The sequence below is a fragment of the Lissotriton helveticus genome, chromosome 7 (genome assembly GCF_964261635.1).
Source record: "Lissotriton helveticus chromosome 7, aLisHel1.1, whole genome shotgun sequence".
In the NCBI taxonomy this organism is placed as follows: Eukaryota; Metazoa; Chordata; class Amphibia; order Caudata; family Salamandridae; genus Lissotriton; species Lissotriton helveticus.
In genome coordinates this window covers 1,209,137,280-1,209,157,542 of record NC_136068.1, presented here as the reverse complement: position 1 = coordinate 1,209,157,542, position 20,263 = coordinate 1,209,137,280, and the positions used below count along the sequence as shown (strand labels likewise).

The 20,263-nt window shown below is 43.2% G+C and overlaps 1 protein-coding gene across 1 annotated transcript in view; it reads left to right on the top strand.

Moving 5' to 3' along the window:
• RAB11FIP4 (RAB11 family interacting protein 4) overlaps positions 1 to 20,263 on the top strand; it is a 1,218,119-nt gene that overhangs the window by 462,402 nt on the left and 735,454 nt on the right. The window contains exon 6 of the mRNA XM_078654398.1: positions 10,355 to 10,442. Within this exon, the coding sequence (XP_078510524.1) occupies positions 10,355 to 10,442 (88 nt within the window). The remainder of the gene's footprint in view (positions 1 to 10,354; positions 10,443 to 20,263) is intronic.

Sequence of the window (20,263 nt, the reverse complement as noted above, 5' to 3'; positions counted from 1 at the left end):
ATCCATTGCACTTCATTCTGTACCATCAATGCTGATTCTCAGTATTCATTTAGGGATGGTTGCTGTTCAAGTGAGTCTCAGCAATGCTGTGTGCTTTGTGCAGCCTGAGACATTCGCGAGGATTGCCCCGTTATTTTGCACCTGGAGTTCAAGTAAGTCTCAGCGACGCTGTGTGGATGTGCTTTGTGGAGCCTGAGACCTTTGTGAGGAGTGCCCTGTTTCCGTGCACACCCGAAGCTCAAGTGAGTCTCAGCTACGCTGTGTGCGTGTGCCCTGTTGCAGCCTGAGATCTTCGTAGCACCAGCAGCCCAGACCAGCAGCCCCGGAGGAGCTGAGCCGCCGGCCCGAGCCCGCCGTTGCCAGAGCGGGACCTCGAACCAACCCCGTCGAGGGAGGGCCCGAGTTCCACTACCCGGAATCCACAAAGTTGCATCGAAGGCCCAAGTTGCGGGAAGAAGAGAGGAGTGCGAGGTCGCACCCCCAGGTAACGAGTGTCGCTGCCTGGGGCGGGGTGCAGGCTTAGAGAGAGACACTCTCTGCCTCCCATTCTTGCAGCACGAGCCTCTGCTTCGGCTCGTATCGCGGCCCGTACTTGCAAAGGAGTGGCAATGCCGGGGCCGGAGTGTGGAGCTGCACTTTTGGTTTACATCATACCTGTGTGGGGGCATCTGTCGACGGAAGCTGACCGCGAGTCAGTACGAGGGGCGGAGAGACCGCCTAAGGCACCGTGATCAGTGCTGAAGTGTATTACGCTTTGCATCATTTCTGCATTATGAACTACCTGATTGTTGTAATACGCATTGCATTATTTCTGCATTACGAACTACCTGAAGTGTATTACGCATTGCATTATTTCTGCATTGCAAACTACCTGATTAGTGCATTACGCATTGCATTATTTCTGCATGACAAACTACCTCATTATTGCATTACGCATTGCATTATTTCGGCATTACGAACTGCCTGATTGTTGCATTACGCACTGCACTATTTTTGCATAACGAACTACCTGATTGTTGCATTACGCATTGCGTTCGTTTGCATAATGAACTACCTGATTGTTGCGTTACGCATTGCACTATTTTGGCATTGCAAACTGCTTGATTGGTGCATAACGAACCGCATTATTTTTGCTTTGCAAAGTGCTTGATTCTTGCATTACGAACTGCATAGCCTTGTATTAGGACTGCATTGGATCATTTAGAATTGCTCATTAATATCGCCAGAGACTGTAAGGGCTGGCTGGCCTAATAACCGGCCAGGAGGAATATTACAAATATGCATATGTTGGTTTTATATTATGTGGTCTCATCGTATATCTTTTAATATACATTTATACATGTTTTTATGAAACTCGTGTGGAGTCCATTTGTGGTGTCATCATTGGGTTACTGAGAGCGTGGTTGCAAATACTTTACACACTTGCCTTGAAGATAAGCCAGGCTGCTCGTGCCAAGAGCCAAGGGGGGGAGCGGTTGCTATCTGAGAAGATGTCCTTCCTTTCCCTGACATGGAAGCAAGGGTCCCTATTTGGACTAAGGTACCTACCTCAGCCAACAGAGACCCCCATGTCTAACAGTCTTGTATTAGTTTGAGCTATTGGCATTGTAAATGGCAATGTTTTTTACTTATGTTATGGAGTGTATGTATGTGGTGTGTTGTGGAATTATGTGGGTTGGATTTGATTAGTTAGTTATGTAATTGTGTGGAGTGAACTGTGTGGTGTGTAGTTTATTTGTGTATTGGAATTATGTGGCATGGTGTGTTGTGGAATTATGTGGATACTAATTATCTGGTATTGAATCGATTGTAATTATGTGGAGTGGGTTTCTGTGTTTTGGAGTGTAATTTTGTGGAATGGTATTTTGTGTTGTGGAGTGGTATGTAGTGGAGTTTAATGATGTGGTGCGCTGTTGATGTCTGCCTTCCATAGTACAGAGATGCCTATGAATAATATTGATAAAATTACATAATAAATGATGTAAACAGCTAAACATCATTGCACTTAGTAAGGATATACCTTCCCCACCTTAATAAAACAAAGAACTGTGCTATGTGTCTTTATTTGTAGAACTTTGCACAGTATGTGTATTACTTAGTAAGTCACATAGTGCAACTTGAAAGGAAGTTCACTGAATCAGCTCAGCACTTTAAAAACAATGTTTTGTAGTGTAACGCCATACTCAGCACCAATGTACTGCACTTTGAGATCTTAAATGTGCCACCGGTGCACTGCACTTAGATGTGTTACAGGTGTCATTGCGCACTGCACTCTGATATGTCACATGAACAACTAGTGCATTGCAGTCAGATGTTAGAGGCACCACCATGCAGAGTTGTTCTGCATTTATAAATGTCACACGCACCAACAACCAGCCATTATGTGATTGCTGCCCTAATTTTTGTCTATGTGACCCCACTCCTACTTTCCTACAATCTCAGGCATTCTTTGGCAACCTTACGCTACGTACAAGCATGGCTGGGAAGATGCGCCCAACTGTTTGTGCAGTCATTGCCTCTAAGTGATATATGACCAGAACGGCTGTTCTTCAGGCATTGCCAGTACTGTCTGTATCAACACTTACCCCTAGTTGGTGCCGGTACATTGGTCTGTATTTGAAAGTGCTGCATGCCTTCCTTGAGAAAGAGTCAGAAATCTTTGGGAGGGTGGGCCTGCCTGATTGACCTCTGGGGCTACTCTTTGCTGTGGTAATAAACCGTGTGCCCCCTGCTGTCCTTGGGGGACTTTTATCTGGCTTCAAAATGATTCAGGTGGAAATAGACTATTATTTTCTCCTTTTGTTTTCCTTCAGTCAAAAACGATGTTGCATTAACAGAGGGCAGGGACTGTAAAGGAAGACTATAGCTGGGCTATACGCGAATCGGATTTTATTCTCACTCGGCAGCTGTGACCTCCGCACTGGCTCTGGTCACATCTACGGTGAAGGAAGAGAACCGACACGGGCAGTAGAACGAGAGAGCGACTCAATGATTCTTTGAAACTGACGATAGACTTGGGAGTAGAAAAGTACAATTCTTGCTTAGCTGCCAATCCATAAAGTTCACATTTTTGAAGAAAAAAAAGGCTGTAGGCGAAGAGGGAGGGAGCTGCAGTGTGGGCCGGGCAGGGACCGGTTGAATAGCCTCGCCATCAGCACTGCCTCCTCGTAATCGGGGACATACAAGCTCCGGGGAACGTTCCCTCCCCCCATTTGCAGATTGCAGTTTTCATGTAACGCTGCTATATTAATATCAGGGGGAAGTTGCTGAGATAGATTTTAAAGAAATTCATCGCAAGATGGATGCTTACAAAAACAGAATGAGTGAGAATTTGTTAAAAACAAGAATTGTTAGGAAATGTTCTGTTCAAGTTGGAGATTTAGTGTGGCTAAAGAAAGGTCGATTCATACGTAAGGGTTTGCCTAGCTGGTCGGATCCGGTGCAGGTAGTGGAGGTGTTTAGGAATGCTGTACGGGTGGAGGATGGGAATGTCTTGAATTTTAAAAGAATCTCAATTTTTAAGGGTAAGGTGCCACTCAATGATAGTACTGCTTCTAATGAATGTTAATGAAAACTTAGTGGGCAACTCTTTCAGGGAATCATCTGCGGTAGAATAAAGTACAACTGATCCAGGATGTTTGACTAGGAATTCAAGAGTTCGTAGATTACCTATCAAATTTAAAGACTTTATTCTTACTTAATTTATTGTTTAATAATGGGGGGAGGTGTGTTCCTTTTGTGTTGTGTTATCATTTCAAGTGGACACGAGCGCAGCAGCGCTCTTGCCGACTTCAAATATGATCGCGTGTGTGGGGGCATCTTTTGAATGTTGCGGGAAGGGATATAGTGCTAGAGATCGCGGGTCACCCGACCAATAATTTCGCCACTTCTGGCTTCGGGCCCATATACTTTACTTTATCATATACATTGATCAGATGACCACACAATCTACTATCAATAATTGTGAGTTCCCTTTCGATTTATTTCCAGTGTACCCAACTTACCATCCACCGTTATGGGTACCTATGACCACGATGGGTCAGGGAGCTAGCTGTAAAAGGAAAGGCAGCAAAATACAAACCCAACTTTATTGTATTTTATTTCATGAAATGACCACGGACAACTGAGAAGTTTTAAAAGTTTATCTTAGATTTCAGATTCTGCAATCATACAGTTTATAGTAATGAGGCAATCTATAATCAGAATAACGAAGAGCACATAACCATACAGGAAGAGTATACAGGTAACCATCTAACCTTATAATTAGGGAATTCAGAAATAACGGAAATGAAATTCGAGTGAGGGTACTAAATGCTAGGAAACTTTTATGCACGTTTAGGATTTTATCATTAGGTCATATTTCGAGAGAAAAGACACTAGGGATAACCTATACATCTATGGAAGGTAAAAGTGCAACACGCTATAATTCTAACGTTATTACTTCGATTCAATATTTAAGAGAAATTTGTAAAACATTAATTAATTCATAAACAGTATGGTGAGATTTATACTAAAAGGCAGGGGAACATAGGAACACGCTATGAAATGCAAACTGTAAATGACTTTAATGAGATGCAATGATTTGCAGAGAAAAACATGGAAAATTAACATATGCAAAGGGTATGTCTTTATTGAAGCAAAGACAGAAAAATAGAAAGGTGCAGTTTTAAGAACTCAGAGCGATATTTACCTAGACTGGTGTGAAAACCAACCCTGGCCACGGGTCAGTTAAGGACAGGAAAACCCTCAAGGAAGGATAACCCTCAGTGGGACAGCAGGTGCAGAATGGACACCCCAGGACAGGACAGGAAACCCAGATTAGGATCAGGACAGGACCACCAGGATACGACCAGCACCCGCAGTTCGGAAGCAACGCCTGCGCTCCACCCTCTCTGCAGCTATCAGTCAGGACCCCGATTGGGTCAGCGAATTCCCCAGCAAAGTGCTCCGCCAGCACTTAAGGTTCAGTAAAACCTTCAGAGTCTATGGTCAGATTTCGGACAGAGAGCTCCGCAGCACCTCTGTATCAAGTCACCTATTGAGTGTGTTGGGTCAGTGACAGGTCAGCTATTCAGACAAGTCGGACAATTTCCCTAGGTGAACCTAGGCTAGATATACTCTTTTGGGTCAGTGTACCACCCCCCAATGTTGCAAAGTGTCAGAATCCCCAAATTTCGATTGGTCCTAAGGTAGGATTTGGTTAACACACCAATCAGAACAAACTATTCTAAGGCCTAATTTGCATGTTAAGGTGCCGCCTAGCAAGACTGAGGTTCCCATGAGAAAGTCGCACAGAATACAATTCAAATGACTACAATTGTATCAGTCTAGGAACACTGGCTCCATCCTCCTGGGTCAGAGGTAGCGCTCTCAGGAGCCTCTTGACTGTGGCTGCCAGCTGGCTGTATTCCACGGTCCATGGTTGACTCTGGCCTTGCATCTGGAGCATGCGCAGAAAGGACCTTCAAAATGGCTCACGACCCATTCGGACCCCCATTTCCCGTGATACATGAAAAGTAAGCGAAAACAAATTAGTACATAAAAATAAATGAATGTACTTCATGTCAGGATGTCGTACTTTAGTTTCATCATTATAAAAATATACTATGCATTAATGGTAAGTGCAACGAACAATGTCACAAGAGCAGCAGCACAAAGCTTCACCACGTTATCAAAGCACAGCCATCTTATTGCTTATTACGCATGCGCACCCTTTCCCTCCAAAACTATCTCTACGCGAAGTCACGTGAGTGTGACTGACGCATGCGCAGAAGAGGAAAGTCAAGCAGCGGCCATTTTAGGGACAAGAATTAATCGTATTAGTAAAACACATAAGCAAGCATCTCTATGATACCCACGCACATTCAAAATACATAAAATTAGTAAAACAAACAATTGAAGTTACGAGATTATAACAGATTTTCGAGGTTCTTGACTCGAGCAAGTCGCGATGCGAAATCTTGCTCTATCAATAGGATGGTGGGAGGCGGGTAGATTTATTCATAACTGTTCCTGACTTCTCTGACAGGATCTATAAAAAGGCGTGCTGCAACATTGGAGTCTCTGTTTCCGGATCGTCGTGTGGAAAAGCCCCAAATATGCATACCACAAAGAAGGAGAACGGAGACTCCAATGTCGCAGCACGCCTTTATTAGATCCTCTCAGAGAAGTCAGGTACAGTTATGAATACATCTAACCGCCACCCGCCATCCAATATCCCTTCCCGCAACATTCAAAAGATGCCCCGAACACACTCGATCACATTTGAAATTGGCACGTGTCCTCTTCAAATGATAACAAGTCACACATGTAACACTTCTCCCCAATGCGCCAGTGATGTCAGCAGGCGACTTGGAGGACTCAGCGAGCACCATCTGTGCAGTGCGAGTCCTTGGGAAACACGCCGGTCTCTGGAAAATGACTCAGTACACAGGTTTCTCAGCAAGAAAAGCACGCTGAAGTGGATGCCTGCTTGTGCCCCGGGGGACTGCAGAGTGCGTTCTGATAGAGAAGCACTCTAGTAGGTACCTGCTAGTACCCCAGGGGTACTGTAAAGTGCACGCAATGCTGAAGACAGCATGGCACTGGAAATGGAAAGGCAGGGACTACGTGTGCGTCCCTGCTTGTTCCCGCGGCAATACTCCAGGGGAGGAAACTTTTAAAAAACAGGTGGGAAATGCTCCAAACCTGAGCCAAACAGCACACTTGAATTGTAAATAACACAAGCAATCCTCAGCAAAGGAGGAGTCAGAGCCCACAAAGTAGATAATAACAGATCGCCTACAGCGCAAGCCCTGTTTAGGCTCGACCTAAAAAGCATAGAAAAGCAGAGCTCGATGGGAGTGGTATGCCGGGCCGGACTGGGGCCCAAAACCGGCCCTGACAAAGTGCTCGGCCGGCCTCCCCACCCCTCTCCGGGTGTTGGGGGGTGCGGCCTTGCTCTTTGACAGGGACGGTTTTTCGGCCGATTTTGTTACAGGGCCGATTTTGCAGCTATACTGCAAAAACGGCCCTGAAACAAAAGCGGCCCCCAGGGGCCCAAAACCAGCCCTCACCCGTGCGGCGCACCGGGGGTTTTCCTGGTGCTCGCTACGGCCAGTCCGGCCCTGGTGGTGTGGAAGCAGGGCATGAGCTGGGTGAGGGTGGGGGTGTGGGGTAGACATGCATGGGGTCAAGCAGCACACAGGAGAGTCAAAGCAGAGAAACACATGCACTTTCACAGGGCGTTGAAAGCACAAAAGTAGTTCCCTGAAAGTGAGCAGTAGAAGGATACATGTCATCTAACCAAAAGGGTGGTCAGGAAGATCTGCTCCAGGGAGGGAAAAGCACAAGACGTGGGCAAGCCTTAGAATAAGAGCGGTTACTGCAAACACAACAATGATGGACAGAATGTGGATCAATGTCACACATTCACCCCAGTCAAAAGATCTGGGCCCAAATCCATCGTTTTTCCACTCCACACCACCCTGGGTTAGACAATGGCGATATGCAAATCAGCGCTGACCCTGTGCCCCATGGGAACAGTCCAGTCCGAACTACAAAAGCCATGTCCTTCCCAGAACGGAAACAAGCATCCGAGGACCGGCCCGGTTTCGAGGTAACACCTCTCATCAGCCCGGCTAGCTTGCTTCCAGTGGTGTGGAGTGCCTGGGACTCACGTCTGAGCATCCCCAGTACACTTAGAGCGGTTACTGCAAACACAACAATGATGGACAGAATGTGGATCAATGTCACACATTCACCCCAGTCAAAAGATCTGGGCCCAAATCCATCATTTTTCCACTCCACACCACCCTGGGTTAGACAATGGCGATATGCAAATCAGCGCTGACCCTGTGCCCCATGGGAACAGTCCAGTCCGAACTACAAAAGCCATGTCCTTCCCAGAACGGAAACAAGCATCCGAGGACCGGCCCGGTTTCGAGGTAACACCTCTCATCAGCCCGGCTAGCTTGCTTCCAGTGGTGTGGAGTGCCTGGGACTCACGTCTGAGCATCCCCAGTACACTTAGAGCGGTTACTGCAAACACAACAATGATGGACAGAATGTGGATCAATGTCACACATTCACCCCAGTCAAAAGACTGTTCCCATGGGGCACAGGGTCAGCGCTGATTTGCATATCGCCATTGTCTAACCCAGGGTGGTGTGGAGTGGAAAAACGATGGATTTGGGCCCAGATCTTTGGACTGGGGTGAATGTGTGACATTGATCCACATTCTGTCCATCATTGTTGTGTTTGCAGTTACCGCTCTTAGAATAAGAAGCACACAAATGAGGCTAAGAAGAAAGCCAAATAATGATAAAATATGAGCTGTCCCAAAGTTTACTGTAAGCATAGGTATGATACAATAGGTTTTTCAATAGCAGACAGCTAAATCTGCCACAGGCAAGACCTAACGATGCCACTAAATAATGTCATTGGATTTTTACGACATTTTCCCTGGGCTTAGAGGGCATACTTTGCCGTTTTCTTTCTGCAAACCATTCTAAAACATTATTTAACAAGCATCGGCCATGTTAGAAGGTGTCCAGCTGGTGTCATTTCCGAGAAATTGTATTTATTCGTTTTCCGCTGAGCAGTACGGACTACTGCTGCTGTTGGTGAACGTTGTGATCATGAACCTGCTAAAAACAAACTGTTCTGAAGAAATTGTTTTATTGAGGACACGTGCAGGGTGTTTTTTACTCCTTAAAACGTGAATTGAAAGAGCGAGCAGACGGCCCGAGACGGGCACGTGGGTGGTTCTGAGGGACTGGTGGTGTTTAATGTCGCGTGCAGTAGTCTGGCTTGCAAGCAAGTGAACCCTCGCGACACAAGCTCATGTCAATGGCAACTTCACGCCTCCCAGGAAGATAAGAGGAGGAGGAAGATAAGAGGAGGAGCAAGCGGTGTTGCTCTTAGTAAAACACGCTACGTGTGTGCACCATGAAACTGTGCAGTACTGAGGCGTTAAAGTCAGGACTTTAAGTGGGATGAAAAAACTGGGGGGTCGCTCAAGGGGGCGTGGCCTAGGTAATTAAGGGCGTGGCTTAAAAACACGTAAGCTAAAAGTTTGTGCTTAGCATAGTGTGGCCACGACTGGTATTTTGTTGTTTCTGTCATTGCATCCAGATATATGATACAAGTAACATCATACTTACAACAAGTCAGGACTATTGGCTTTGTCAATGGTTGTTAGTTGCATAAGATAAATAAGCAGCAACTGTGGCTTGTAGATAATATTGAAAAAGCTTCCGCATAAAGCCCTGGTGACACCCCGACAATGTTGCTGCTCCTTAGTTCTGAAAAGAGAAGAGAAATCCAGAGAGAAAATGACTCTTGTTAAAGGATTTCCCTTCCCATATAACGCCTGGAAAAAAACGGACCTTCTGTGCCATAGCACAAAACAGAGTCCGATAGAGACCCGTTTCGAGGCGTACTTAAAAAAACTGCCGGTGCTCAGACCCGGTGAGATCCGGCCCACTTAAAGCCCTGGTTAAAGTTAATGTTTCTTTAATGTTATTCCTCAGAATATTTAGTACACATTAGCATCAGCTACCTCCCCATCTCTTCCCAGCATGGTAACCTCATTATTAGACCCAAGCGATCCACAAACTCTTTATCTCTCTGTTTCATCCATCCATCCTTACAAACATTCACTCACCCACCCAGGAGCGCATGGAAAAAGGCATAATTCAATAAGAAGGCTGAAGGTGGCATCTCAGAGGCATCCTCTCCCGCGGAACAACTTGCCAGCTCCTCCCACCAGCGCCTCCTTGCGTTTCCTATTGGTGATGTCTCATGCTTTTCGACCCAGACACCTCACTCTTCCACTTTCATCCATACGTGTTTACTAGCATCCACCCTTGGCAGATCCCAGGTCATACCATCTTCTGTCAATGGCGTACCCTCTCTTCTGCCTCATTGGAACACTCCCCTTTAAGACTGCATAACTACACCAGGTTCATTCTTTTTCTGCTTCACTTAAACTTCCAATGTCTTCTTCGCCGCAGAGCAGTAACACAAGTTACACAATATGTAGGATTTCAGTTGTGTATCGGTCATGTTGGCCAACAATACAAGCAGAAGGATCCATTGCACTTCATTCTGTACCATCAATGCTGATACTCAGTATTCATTTAGGGATGGTTTCTGTCAAAAAGCCGTAATCTGCTACTGTGACATATTTAATTAACATCCCCCAGTGAAGGGACATACCACATATGCATTTCATTGGAGATTATAGTCTCATTTCATTATTCAGTGCTATTCGAAATACATTTTATTTGCAAAAGTATTGCAGAATAAGCTGGAGAAAATTATTACAAAAAATATAATAAAAATCATATATATTTCACTTTGTTTCATTCAGGTGGAGAAGCTCGCCAAGTACTTGGACCCAAATGACCTGGGAAGAATAAATTTTAAGGACTTCTGTCGTGGCGTTTTTGTTATTAAAGGTAAGCAAACTTGATTTAAAAGTTAGAGTCATAGCCATCCTTCCCCGCCATCATTCTTCCCAGTCCAAACCTCAATCCCACACTTCATTTCTGCTGGAAATATATTTGCTCCTCTAAACTATGTCACAAATGTGATCATTCAGTCCCATTATATCCATCGGGGCTGGAGTAGACCAGGACACCTACGTATGCTGCAGTCACCTGTGATTAAACTTCATTAGAGCGTGAAAAAGTGATAGGTATAAATGTACGTTGAGTATTTACCAGTGGTTCAGATTTATTCAAGCATTTACATCCATCACCTATGGTTTGGTTAAGTGAGTGAGGACCATGACCTTGTTTCGGCACAAAACTCAACTACACCTCATCGAGAACACCGAGCAAAGCCAAACATGACCTTAGTTGCTTATGTTCCCATTTACGTAGGAGGTGGCCTAGCTCTGGCCATAATGCCACACTTGGTTTTTAATTTTTAATTTCACCTTTCCAAGATGGTGGGCGGCCGCCTTGGAGCAAACAAAAAGTGCACAAAAGCACATTGTCTAGGAAGGAACAGGCTCGAGCAAATTGGGCTGGGCTCTCTAGAAATTACATTAAAAAAAATACAGTGGGGAGGGCCAAGTGACCAACAGAGGGGGGTAGTGGGAAGCAACTCGATGTCACTGAGCAGCTTGGGTGAATAGCCAGAAGTGAGGGACACATATGTGACAGAGGAGCAAGGACTCATTGAAATTAAGCAGAGCTTGATGGGGAGTGGTGTGAAAGCTGGAGGTGAGCTGGGTGAGGGTGGAAGTGTGGGGAATTGGGACCAGCTATTGCTGATTTACATTTGGTGGTTTCCTGTATCTCGTGACATAATCGAACATAATGCACTCAGCAATTACCTGTGGTTCAGATTAATCTAAGGATTTCTATCTTTCACTTCTGTGCTGCTCACAGGGTATTTGTATAAGTAAAAACTGAAAAATATGCTTTGAATGTTTAATGTGAAGGAAATGATTACAGGCTGTTCAAAGGACCTGCAAATACATGTAGGCTAATATGCCAATTTTGAGTAAAATAGCACATGGTATGGCCATTAATACAGTACCTCTTCTACCCTTCATGCACTTTTTGCCCAGGAAGTGACATTATGATAGGTGGCACATGTGTATTTCAAGAGGAAATGGGATTTTGAAAGTGAATCATACAAGAATCTTAATCGTATTGATGATTCTACATAAGTACTCCTTTCTAACTTTAACCATAAATGCATCTTCATGTGATGTAAGCTCCAATCACCAATAAAGCTTATGTCTATCAAATTTTATTTATAACTTGCATGTATTGCTTTTGCTGGCAGGAAAAAGCTTCAGGGCGCTTGTTATTGCTTATTGTAGACAGCGATTAGTTCACTTGTCTCCAACTCTATTGTGGTGAAACACACAAGATGAGGCAAAAAACTATTTTAGTTCTTCTCTGTGGCATAGTTGCTGATAGACGTTCATGGGCTAAACGTTCTATTGGCGGACACATTTCTGCCAGTACTGTCAATTATTTTTTATCAAGATGGCTTTGGAGAGGTAGGGTGCTCCTTCTTTGTGCTCCCCGGTGGAAAATCCTCCACTGACTCAAGAGCGCCTCCACTGGACATCTATCCATCAATGCAGATACCCTACCTCCCTAGTGGTACCTCCTGGACCCAATCCTGATGTTTGGGAGATACTGGGGGTGAATGTTTTGCCATTGTGCAACATTCCGTCCATCATCTTTTTGTAGAACAGTATGGAACCTGGAACCACAGACTTCACTCTTTCATCCTCATGATTCCTGCTGGGCCACCTCAAGTTTTGTGCTAGCATCAGGAGGGCGTGACCATGACAGTGTGAACTGACCTCTCCTTTTTACCAGCACAACTTGTGATAGCCACAGATAGTTAAGGCACCTTCGATATTGACTGAGGACCATTTAATAATGGCTCTTTTTAGGACAATATCAGCTAGGGGTGAGTTAAATTTGCAAAGCTTTTTCAATAAATATGCTTAATTTTTGTGAAACTACACTAACTAGGTGAACCACATTTCGCCAGCACCTCAAGGAACTTTCTCCATGAGGGCATACCTCACAAAAAAGTCATACGAGATACTAAACAGAGGTGACTGCTTCGAGGAAGAAATATCATGATTGCAGAGAAAATGTGTCTCTTTGAGACATTTTCTGCTCAAGCTAGTCTCCCACAGGCAAATATCCTAAAACATTTACTTTATTTGAAATGGTGAAGATTACATACATTTTGCTTATTATAAATTTCGAGAATTACGCAATACTAGGTCAACATTACAGAACATTTGTGCATGCCTAATATCATCCTTGGTTTGCACTGAACAAATCTGCAACTAATTTCCTATTCTTGTTGCTGCAGGTATCCCATTATGAGATGGATTTGTGAGTGTTTGATGAGGTTGTATTGTATTGTATTCTACAACAATCTTTCCCACTACTAGGTTTAGAAGCCACTTCTTAGGGAGCAAATTGGGATGATGAAACAACTAAATCACATGGGAAGGCGCAGCAACACTAAAAAACATACTTATATTTCACTCTCTAATAATTAGGCAGCTAGAAATGGATAGTTGGAGCCTCTAACAATTTATTTGTGCAATCTCTTTTATTATGAGACCAAAGTTAAAAATTGTAAGTGGTCGGACAAGTCTTTATCTAACAGCCTACAGAATTCTAGATGCATATTTTACATGTTTAAATTTATATGAATGATAGATGGAAGAATGGTACTTTTAGAGTTCAACGAAATTATTGATTATTTATTTAAATTTGCAAGCAATAAAATGTATTTTAAAAACGTATTTATTTAGAGATTTTAAAGGATAGATTCTTTTTAAGTTTTAGTGTCTGCCATACGAGGACAATGGATAGTTGTTCATGCCATCTGGAAAGTATGGAATGAGTGATCTCATATGAATTCCTTGGTCTTTTGGCTTCTTCACAGTTTTGAGACAAGTCATCTATGGGTTACTGTCGAGGCCCCTCATAAGGTTTCTTCTGGGTCCTTTGTCCCTGGAAAGCTTTTCCTGTTAGCCTCTGGAGATGGAAGCTCAGGGTGATCAATATTCAAGAGGTTGTGTTCTTGGTAACAATAAACTGGGTTACAGACGAGAGAGCCTTCGCTCCTCATAAACCGTATATAAGATTTTTGACCCAGTGCTGCTATTCATCTTGTAATGATGATGACGTTCCTCTTGAACAATACATAGCACTCCTTTGGTTTGCTCCTAACAGTGATTGTGAAGTTCAGTGGTCCCCGTTCTTGCAGAGGTAGAAATGGTTAGGGATTGCTCTGCTAGGTCTGGTACAGAGATGCTCTACTTAAGGCGCAGCAGCCCGCTGGGAATTTCAGAAAGCGTCCCTTTTTAGTAGCACTGTAGCCACATGAGTAACTCACCACACCTTCATTTTGCATTATTATGTATTACAATTACACCTTGGGGGAATCCACTTTTGATGTGCAATTTTTGCTTTCTCTATAAAAGGGAAGTGGCAAAACCATGTAGAAGCAAGCCCTGCCTAGCACCCCCACAAAGTTTGGAATTGTTCTATTCCTTTTCACACCCTGAATGGGAAGTTACTGTAGCCCTGTACTGGAGCAAACCATCAGCCATGTCTGAGGTAGGAAAGGGTCAGAGATAGTTTGTGTATGTGCAAAACCTCACACGTGTGTAGACATCCAAATTCTCAAGAAAAACTCTGCCTTGAACCTCACACTCCTGACCCCATTTCCTGGGATTTTACTACAGTGCAATTGTACACATTCATTTTATACAATTATGCATTGGAATATTCATTATGCTTGCTAGGTATCCTTTGTGGATGGAGCCATTACCCTTTCCTCCATGGTCATTGTCCCATTCCTTACATTAAAAGGTTCCCCTCCCCCTGAGACAAACCCTTTTACCAGCCTTTTTTCCTTTCTTTTAACCTTTGTCAAAAGGAATAGTTTCTCTTCTATGTTGCATGATGCAGCGTCCTCCCCAGCCTGGGAGCATACGAGTGAATACGCTACACATACATCTCTGTAACAGGCATCTTTATTGCACAGCACACGATCACACACTGCACTCTCATTATGTCATAACCATTATTAACGCACCTTAACACCTCCCAGAAAGTTACGCAATTCCTCAGTTGAGTACGCCCAAAACCACGAATGTCCTAGCTCACATAGTCTCACAACACTACACCTCCCACTTTGTTAAATAAAAAGTACAAACAGTCACATCATGGTTCTTCAATAAGTCATCGAGGTGCTCACACTAGTCGGACAGTTTGCGTTGTATGAGGTAGTTGAGATGCACTCTGATTGTGCACTGATGGCACAGGTTCTGTAGCTTGATCTGGGCTAATAGGCGGGGTCATCTCATTAATGATTGCAGGAGCTGACGAATGTTGAGGTAGGTGGCTAAAGTGGGTAAACAATATTTACCTTGAAACTTTTTCAACGCAGGCAATTACAATGCGGTTGTTACAACGACTGTGTTTTAATTCCGCATACCATTTCTCCGCAAGTTGGAACAACGACTTGCGGAGGGGGAAGAAGGTGTTGGATTTAAAATCCAACACCTTCTCTAATGTCCGCACAGACTGGAGCTGGAATAGTAAATTTTACTATTCCAACATCCAGCGCCCCCCCTCCGCAAGTCGTTGTTACGACTTGCGGGGTAATGGTATGCAGGATTACAATGCGGTCTTTGTAACAACCACGTTGTTATTCCCTGCGGGGAAAAACACTATGTGATAACAAGATATATTTGCTTAAAGTGTGACGAGTCCTGTGTGATGGACTTTGCTGGTCCAAAAGATTTCTAAAAGTCAGGGGTCTGGGCCCCAATAATTATATCCCAAAATCCTTTGATCTCTTAGGCAGAGAGTGTCTGTGCCCACCCAGAACTAGTCCTGCCTTCTCTGGTGTGACTTCCTGGCAGGAGGTGGAGACAGCAGGGTCAGAGGCAGGACAGGCCCTTTGAAGTGCAAGGAAATCCCCTCCCCCTTCCCCAATTGTTGCCCAGGTCTATTCAGTCCTTTGCTGACCCACCTAGACTATTTGGAGCCACTCCTGCTCCCCAGCCTTCTGTCATCATAAAGCCAGACAGGCAATCTGTAGTGATCAGGTCCACACAGAAGATGATGTAGAGATGTTTATTAGTAGTCAAGTAGTTAAGATGGTAATAATATCCCACCAGGAACATCTAGCATGATGCTCAGCCCAATGCCAACTGAACTCCTCAGTTCACAGAGCTCCAACATTCTACAATGCATCATAGCTGCAACATTCCATAAGCTGAGGTAGAGAGGGAAATAACATGTAATGCATTAACAGGATACCAGAATACTACATTTTCCCCTTTTGTCCGAAATGAAAACAAACAGAGAAAGAACACAGAGCAGAAAGAACTTCGGTAAGAAAGAACCAAAGAAAGGTAAAACAAACAGAAGAATAAAACCCATCCTCCTTTAGAATAGAAACATGAAAAAGTCAGGAAGACAAAAAGAAGTAAGCAAACTTACAAGAACCTATCCACTCTCCCTTCAATAACAGAAGAAAGATAAGAAAACAGCAGACAGGAAAATCAAGCTTGAAAGTACTAACGGCTAACCAACAGACATACCCATTGGCCAGACAGGCATGCAAGACGGAAAGACAACAGTACAATAACTAAAATTACTATTAAAGCCCAATTCTCAGAGACATATGATAAAGAACCACAACTCGAGAGTGTGAACAATATAAAAACATGAGAAAATAGATAAGATTGCAACATCAAAAGAAGTCAAAATTACCCATCTTCCCACCAAAAAGATAAAAATAAGCATATAGATAAAAATTTTACCAAGTAGAAGAACTCTCCCACATAAGGGAACTATAAATGGGATTATGACCCATCACTTAACCATACAAAAAGTTAACCATTTAGAAACGTAAGAACAATGGGACTAGTTAAAGAATAAGGATATTGGGACTCTAACCCAAATCCTGCCTCTAAAGTAAGAGACGATGAAAGTCAAACTAAGGCGAATAGAACTAAAACCCAAACCTTGCGTCTCAAACAAAAGACAATAACAAAGGAAAATGGGACTTAAACCCAAATCCTGCCCCAAAAAGAAGTAGCATGTAAGACAGAGTATATGGGACTAAAACCCATTACAGGAAACATAGGTGGGACTAATACCCCCTTAATACTGAGTATATGGGACTAAAACCCATTATAGGAAACTTAGGTGGGACTAATACCCCCTTAACACTGAGTATATGGGACTAATACACCCAATACCAGACACGTAGGTGGGACTGAAACCCTCTAATTACTTACAGGTGAGTCATACGGAAATTAGGTTTGAAACCCAGTAAAACACCAACTATAAAAATAGGATATGGGACTTAAAACCCACTCTTAAGGATCATGGGACTAAAAACCCACTCCTAGAAAAAATTGCATGTCAGTTCTAAAATTAGCAAAATACACTTAAAGCGTAAACATTTTTCCCAAAACTGTGAAGTAAAACATTTAGGCTATGTTAAAGTATGTATTAACAACATGAGAATGGTGTGCCTGAAAAAATGAGATATTAAAATGTAACATTCTTCAATAAAGGAGAAAACATTACATAAATGCAGTAAGAAGCACCATTGCTAAAATGAAACGCTAGATGGCAGTGTAACTTTTTTTAAATTGAGAACTAATCGTGTTGCAACATCAGCCTTAAAAAAAACGTTTTACCCTATAAAAATACTGAAGACTAAAACAGCAGACTGAAAGACTCTTCGATGAAAAATAAATTTTGTAAAGTGGCACATTGCAGAACGTAGACTGTAAAAGTAGTACTGTAAAATATAAATATGTGCTCATAATAATGTGACAGTAAGATGGCAACATCATCCTGTATAATGAACAGAAGTTTCCACAAAATCTAAAGTTCCTACTGCAACCTTGAGAAGAAATGATCCGATTATCCTCTCACGAACGTTTGTCCATGACGATAAAGAAAAATTCTTCATGTTGCAGTTTTTGCTTATACTGGAAATCGACATCGTGACGAGTTGTGTGCTCGTACTGGGCAGCAAACAGTGAAGCGTAGTCATGGGAACAAGAACGATATAATGAAAAGCAAAAAATTTAAAACAATATTGGCTGCGTCAAGTCGCGTTGTGAAAGTTCACGTTGCGCAGTGAAACGGAATGACGAACACAGGACTCTTCACATGGCGCGGTGATGATGAATGACGCACACAGGATTCTTCGACACACTGCAATGACGCCGAAAACACCACGCTCTTCCACTGAGTCACACAGAGATTCCACCACGTCATCAGATTTGAAAGTGGCATGGTGAAGACCGGATCAGCGCGTAGGCAGACACACAGACCTACAGTTAAACGGTAACTCCATGACAGACTCACGGTAGGAAAGCACAAATCTAGCTTCATATTCTTCATATTCTATATTCTATAAATGTCACAGTCTGGTGTTAGGCAAACAGTTCTCTCCGTGATTAAATATACACGCCAGATACGTTCTGAGTAGCAATATTTAAGCAGAAACTGGCTCGTGTCTCCAGGTGTCAAGCAAATAGTTTTTACCTCGTACAGTGTCATTAATGACCAGAAAGCAATTTAAAACGAGCTGAGCAGCTTTCTTGTATAAACAGTCTCACACTCTGTGCAGAAAACATGCACTCCACAAGATTCTTGTTTTAAAAGTCATTTGTAATCATTAACAGGTGGCAAGGTCATACTCACGGCCCCTGTTACCTCCTTGTCCTTTAGTTTGCACACAATTTATTTTCGTTGTTTTGGTTTTCTCGTGGCTTTGAAGGTTTTTACAAGATGATTATTTGAAAGATGATGTGAAAAAAACAGGAACACAGCACGCCTGTACTTGGACTGTCCAGTGTAAAGGACACTGGTGGGGTTTACAGGCGTGACTTTTCTCTTGCTTGACAGGTTAGTCTTTTTTTTCTTCGTGCTTGACTGGTTTCTCTTTGTTTCTTTCCTTTTTTTTATAGTAGGACTCTTGTTTGACAGGTATCTTTAGTTTTCTTGCTTGTGTAACGTTGTACTTCATCAGCAATAAGTGTAGGTTCGTTAAGTCATCGTCGCCATGAATAATGTAGTGATCAGGTCCACACAGAAGATGATGTAGAGATGTTTATTAGTAGTCAAGTAGTTAAGATGGTAATAATATCCCACCAGGAACATCTAGCATGATGCTCAGCCCAATGCCAATTGAACTCCTCAGTTCACAGAGCCCCAACATTCTACAATGCATCATAGCTGCAACATTCCATAAGCTGAGGTAGAGAGGGAAATAACATGTAGTGCATTAACAGGATACCAGAATACTACACAATCCACATTCCAGCAGAGGCACATGGGATAACTGAGCAAGGAAATACCTACTTTCTCAAAGTGGTATTTTCAAACACAGAATGTAAAAAACACCTTCACTAAAAGATGCATCTTTGGATTCTGAGTTCAGGCTTACTAAACTTTATTTTCCTACCTAATTTCCAGGGTCAGTTATGTTTATAACATGTTATAAACAAACTCCCCATTCTGTCCTATGGGGAACAAGTAGCCTTGCAATAGCGAAAAACTAAATTGGCCGTAATACACTATCACACACCAGGGCAAGTCCTACCTTTCACATACACTGCACCCGGCCCACAGGGGTACTTTGAGCCTACCTTAGGGATAGGTGACATGTAAGAAAAGGAAAGGTGAGGGACTGGGAAGTGTGTGCACTGGCCAAGTCGACATGGCAGTTACAAACTGCGCGCAGACTCCGCAATGGCGGGTCTGAGTTACCTTTTCAGGTCTACTCACGAGGGTGGCACAATCAGTGCTGCAGACCCGCTAGTTGCAAAAGAAACAATTGATAGACGGAATGCTGGACAACGCAAACCATCACCCTCAGTCACAAGGTTTGGGGTTTAATCCGTCATTCTTTTGCTCACCACACCACCCCAGTTTGGACACAGCCATATGCAAATCAGTCTTGACCTTGTTCTTTGGGGGAACAGGCCAGCCCGAACTGCCAAGCCAGATCCTACCTGGACTGGAAACAAGCATCCTGAGACCGGTTTCAGGTCCTCACCCTTCATCAGCCAGGCTAGCTTGAATCCAGTGGGGTAGTGAGCACGGGACCCACGTCTGGGCATACCCTTCCCACTTAGGGTGACATATGCAAAAGAAACAATTGATGCGCGGAATGCTGGAGAATGCAAACATTCACCTGCAGCAAGGGCCGTAAACTACATCTTGGGGCCCCTATTATAGCATTTTCATCTTGCTAATTATAATTCAGTTCCTTTCTCCATCTGAGTATGAGGTTTGATTGTGGTATGACTGTTAGCACGTGAGTATGTTGATTGGTATGGTTGTTACCAAGGGGTATTTTTATTCTGTGTTGTTTATATTCATGATTTATCTATGTTACCCTTGATCCTTTGATATAAATTGATATATTCTCTATGTAATTTCTGATTGAAAATAGTATTTATATGAATTGAAAAAAAGAAAAAGAAAATTTTATATGTTTTTGAATAATTCTTGTTTAGTATAAATCTCTTTTTGTCACCTGCTTGGGATACTTATAGATGTATACACACAATTGAATTATAGGGCCACCATAGGAACAACCCCTTACATTTTATTGTTCTTTGCTCCCCTCTGTTCCTTGGCCAGAATTAGCTCTTTCGAGGGGGTCCCATCGTACATGTTGAATGCAAACATTCACCCTCAGTCACAAGGATCTGGGTTTAATCCGTCAT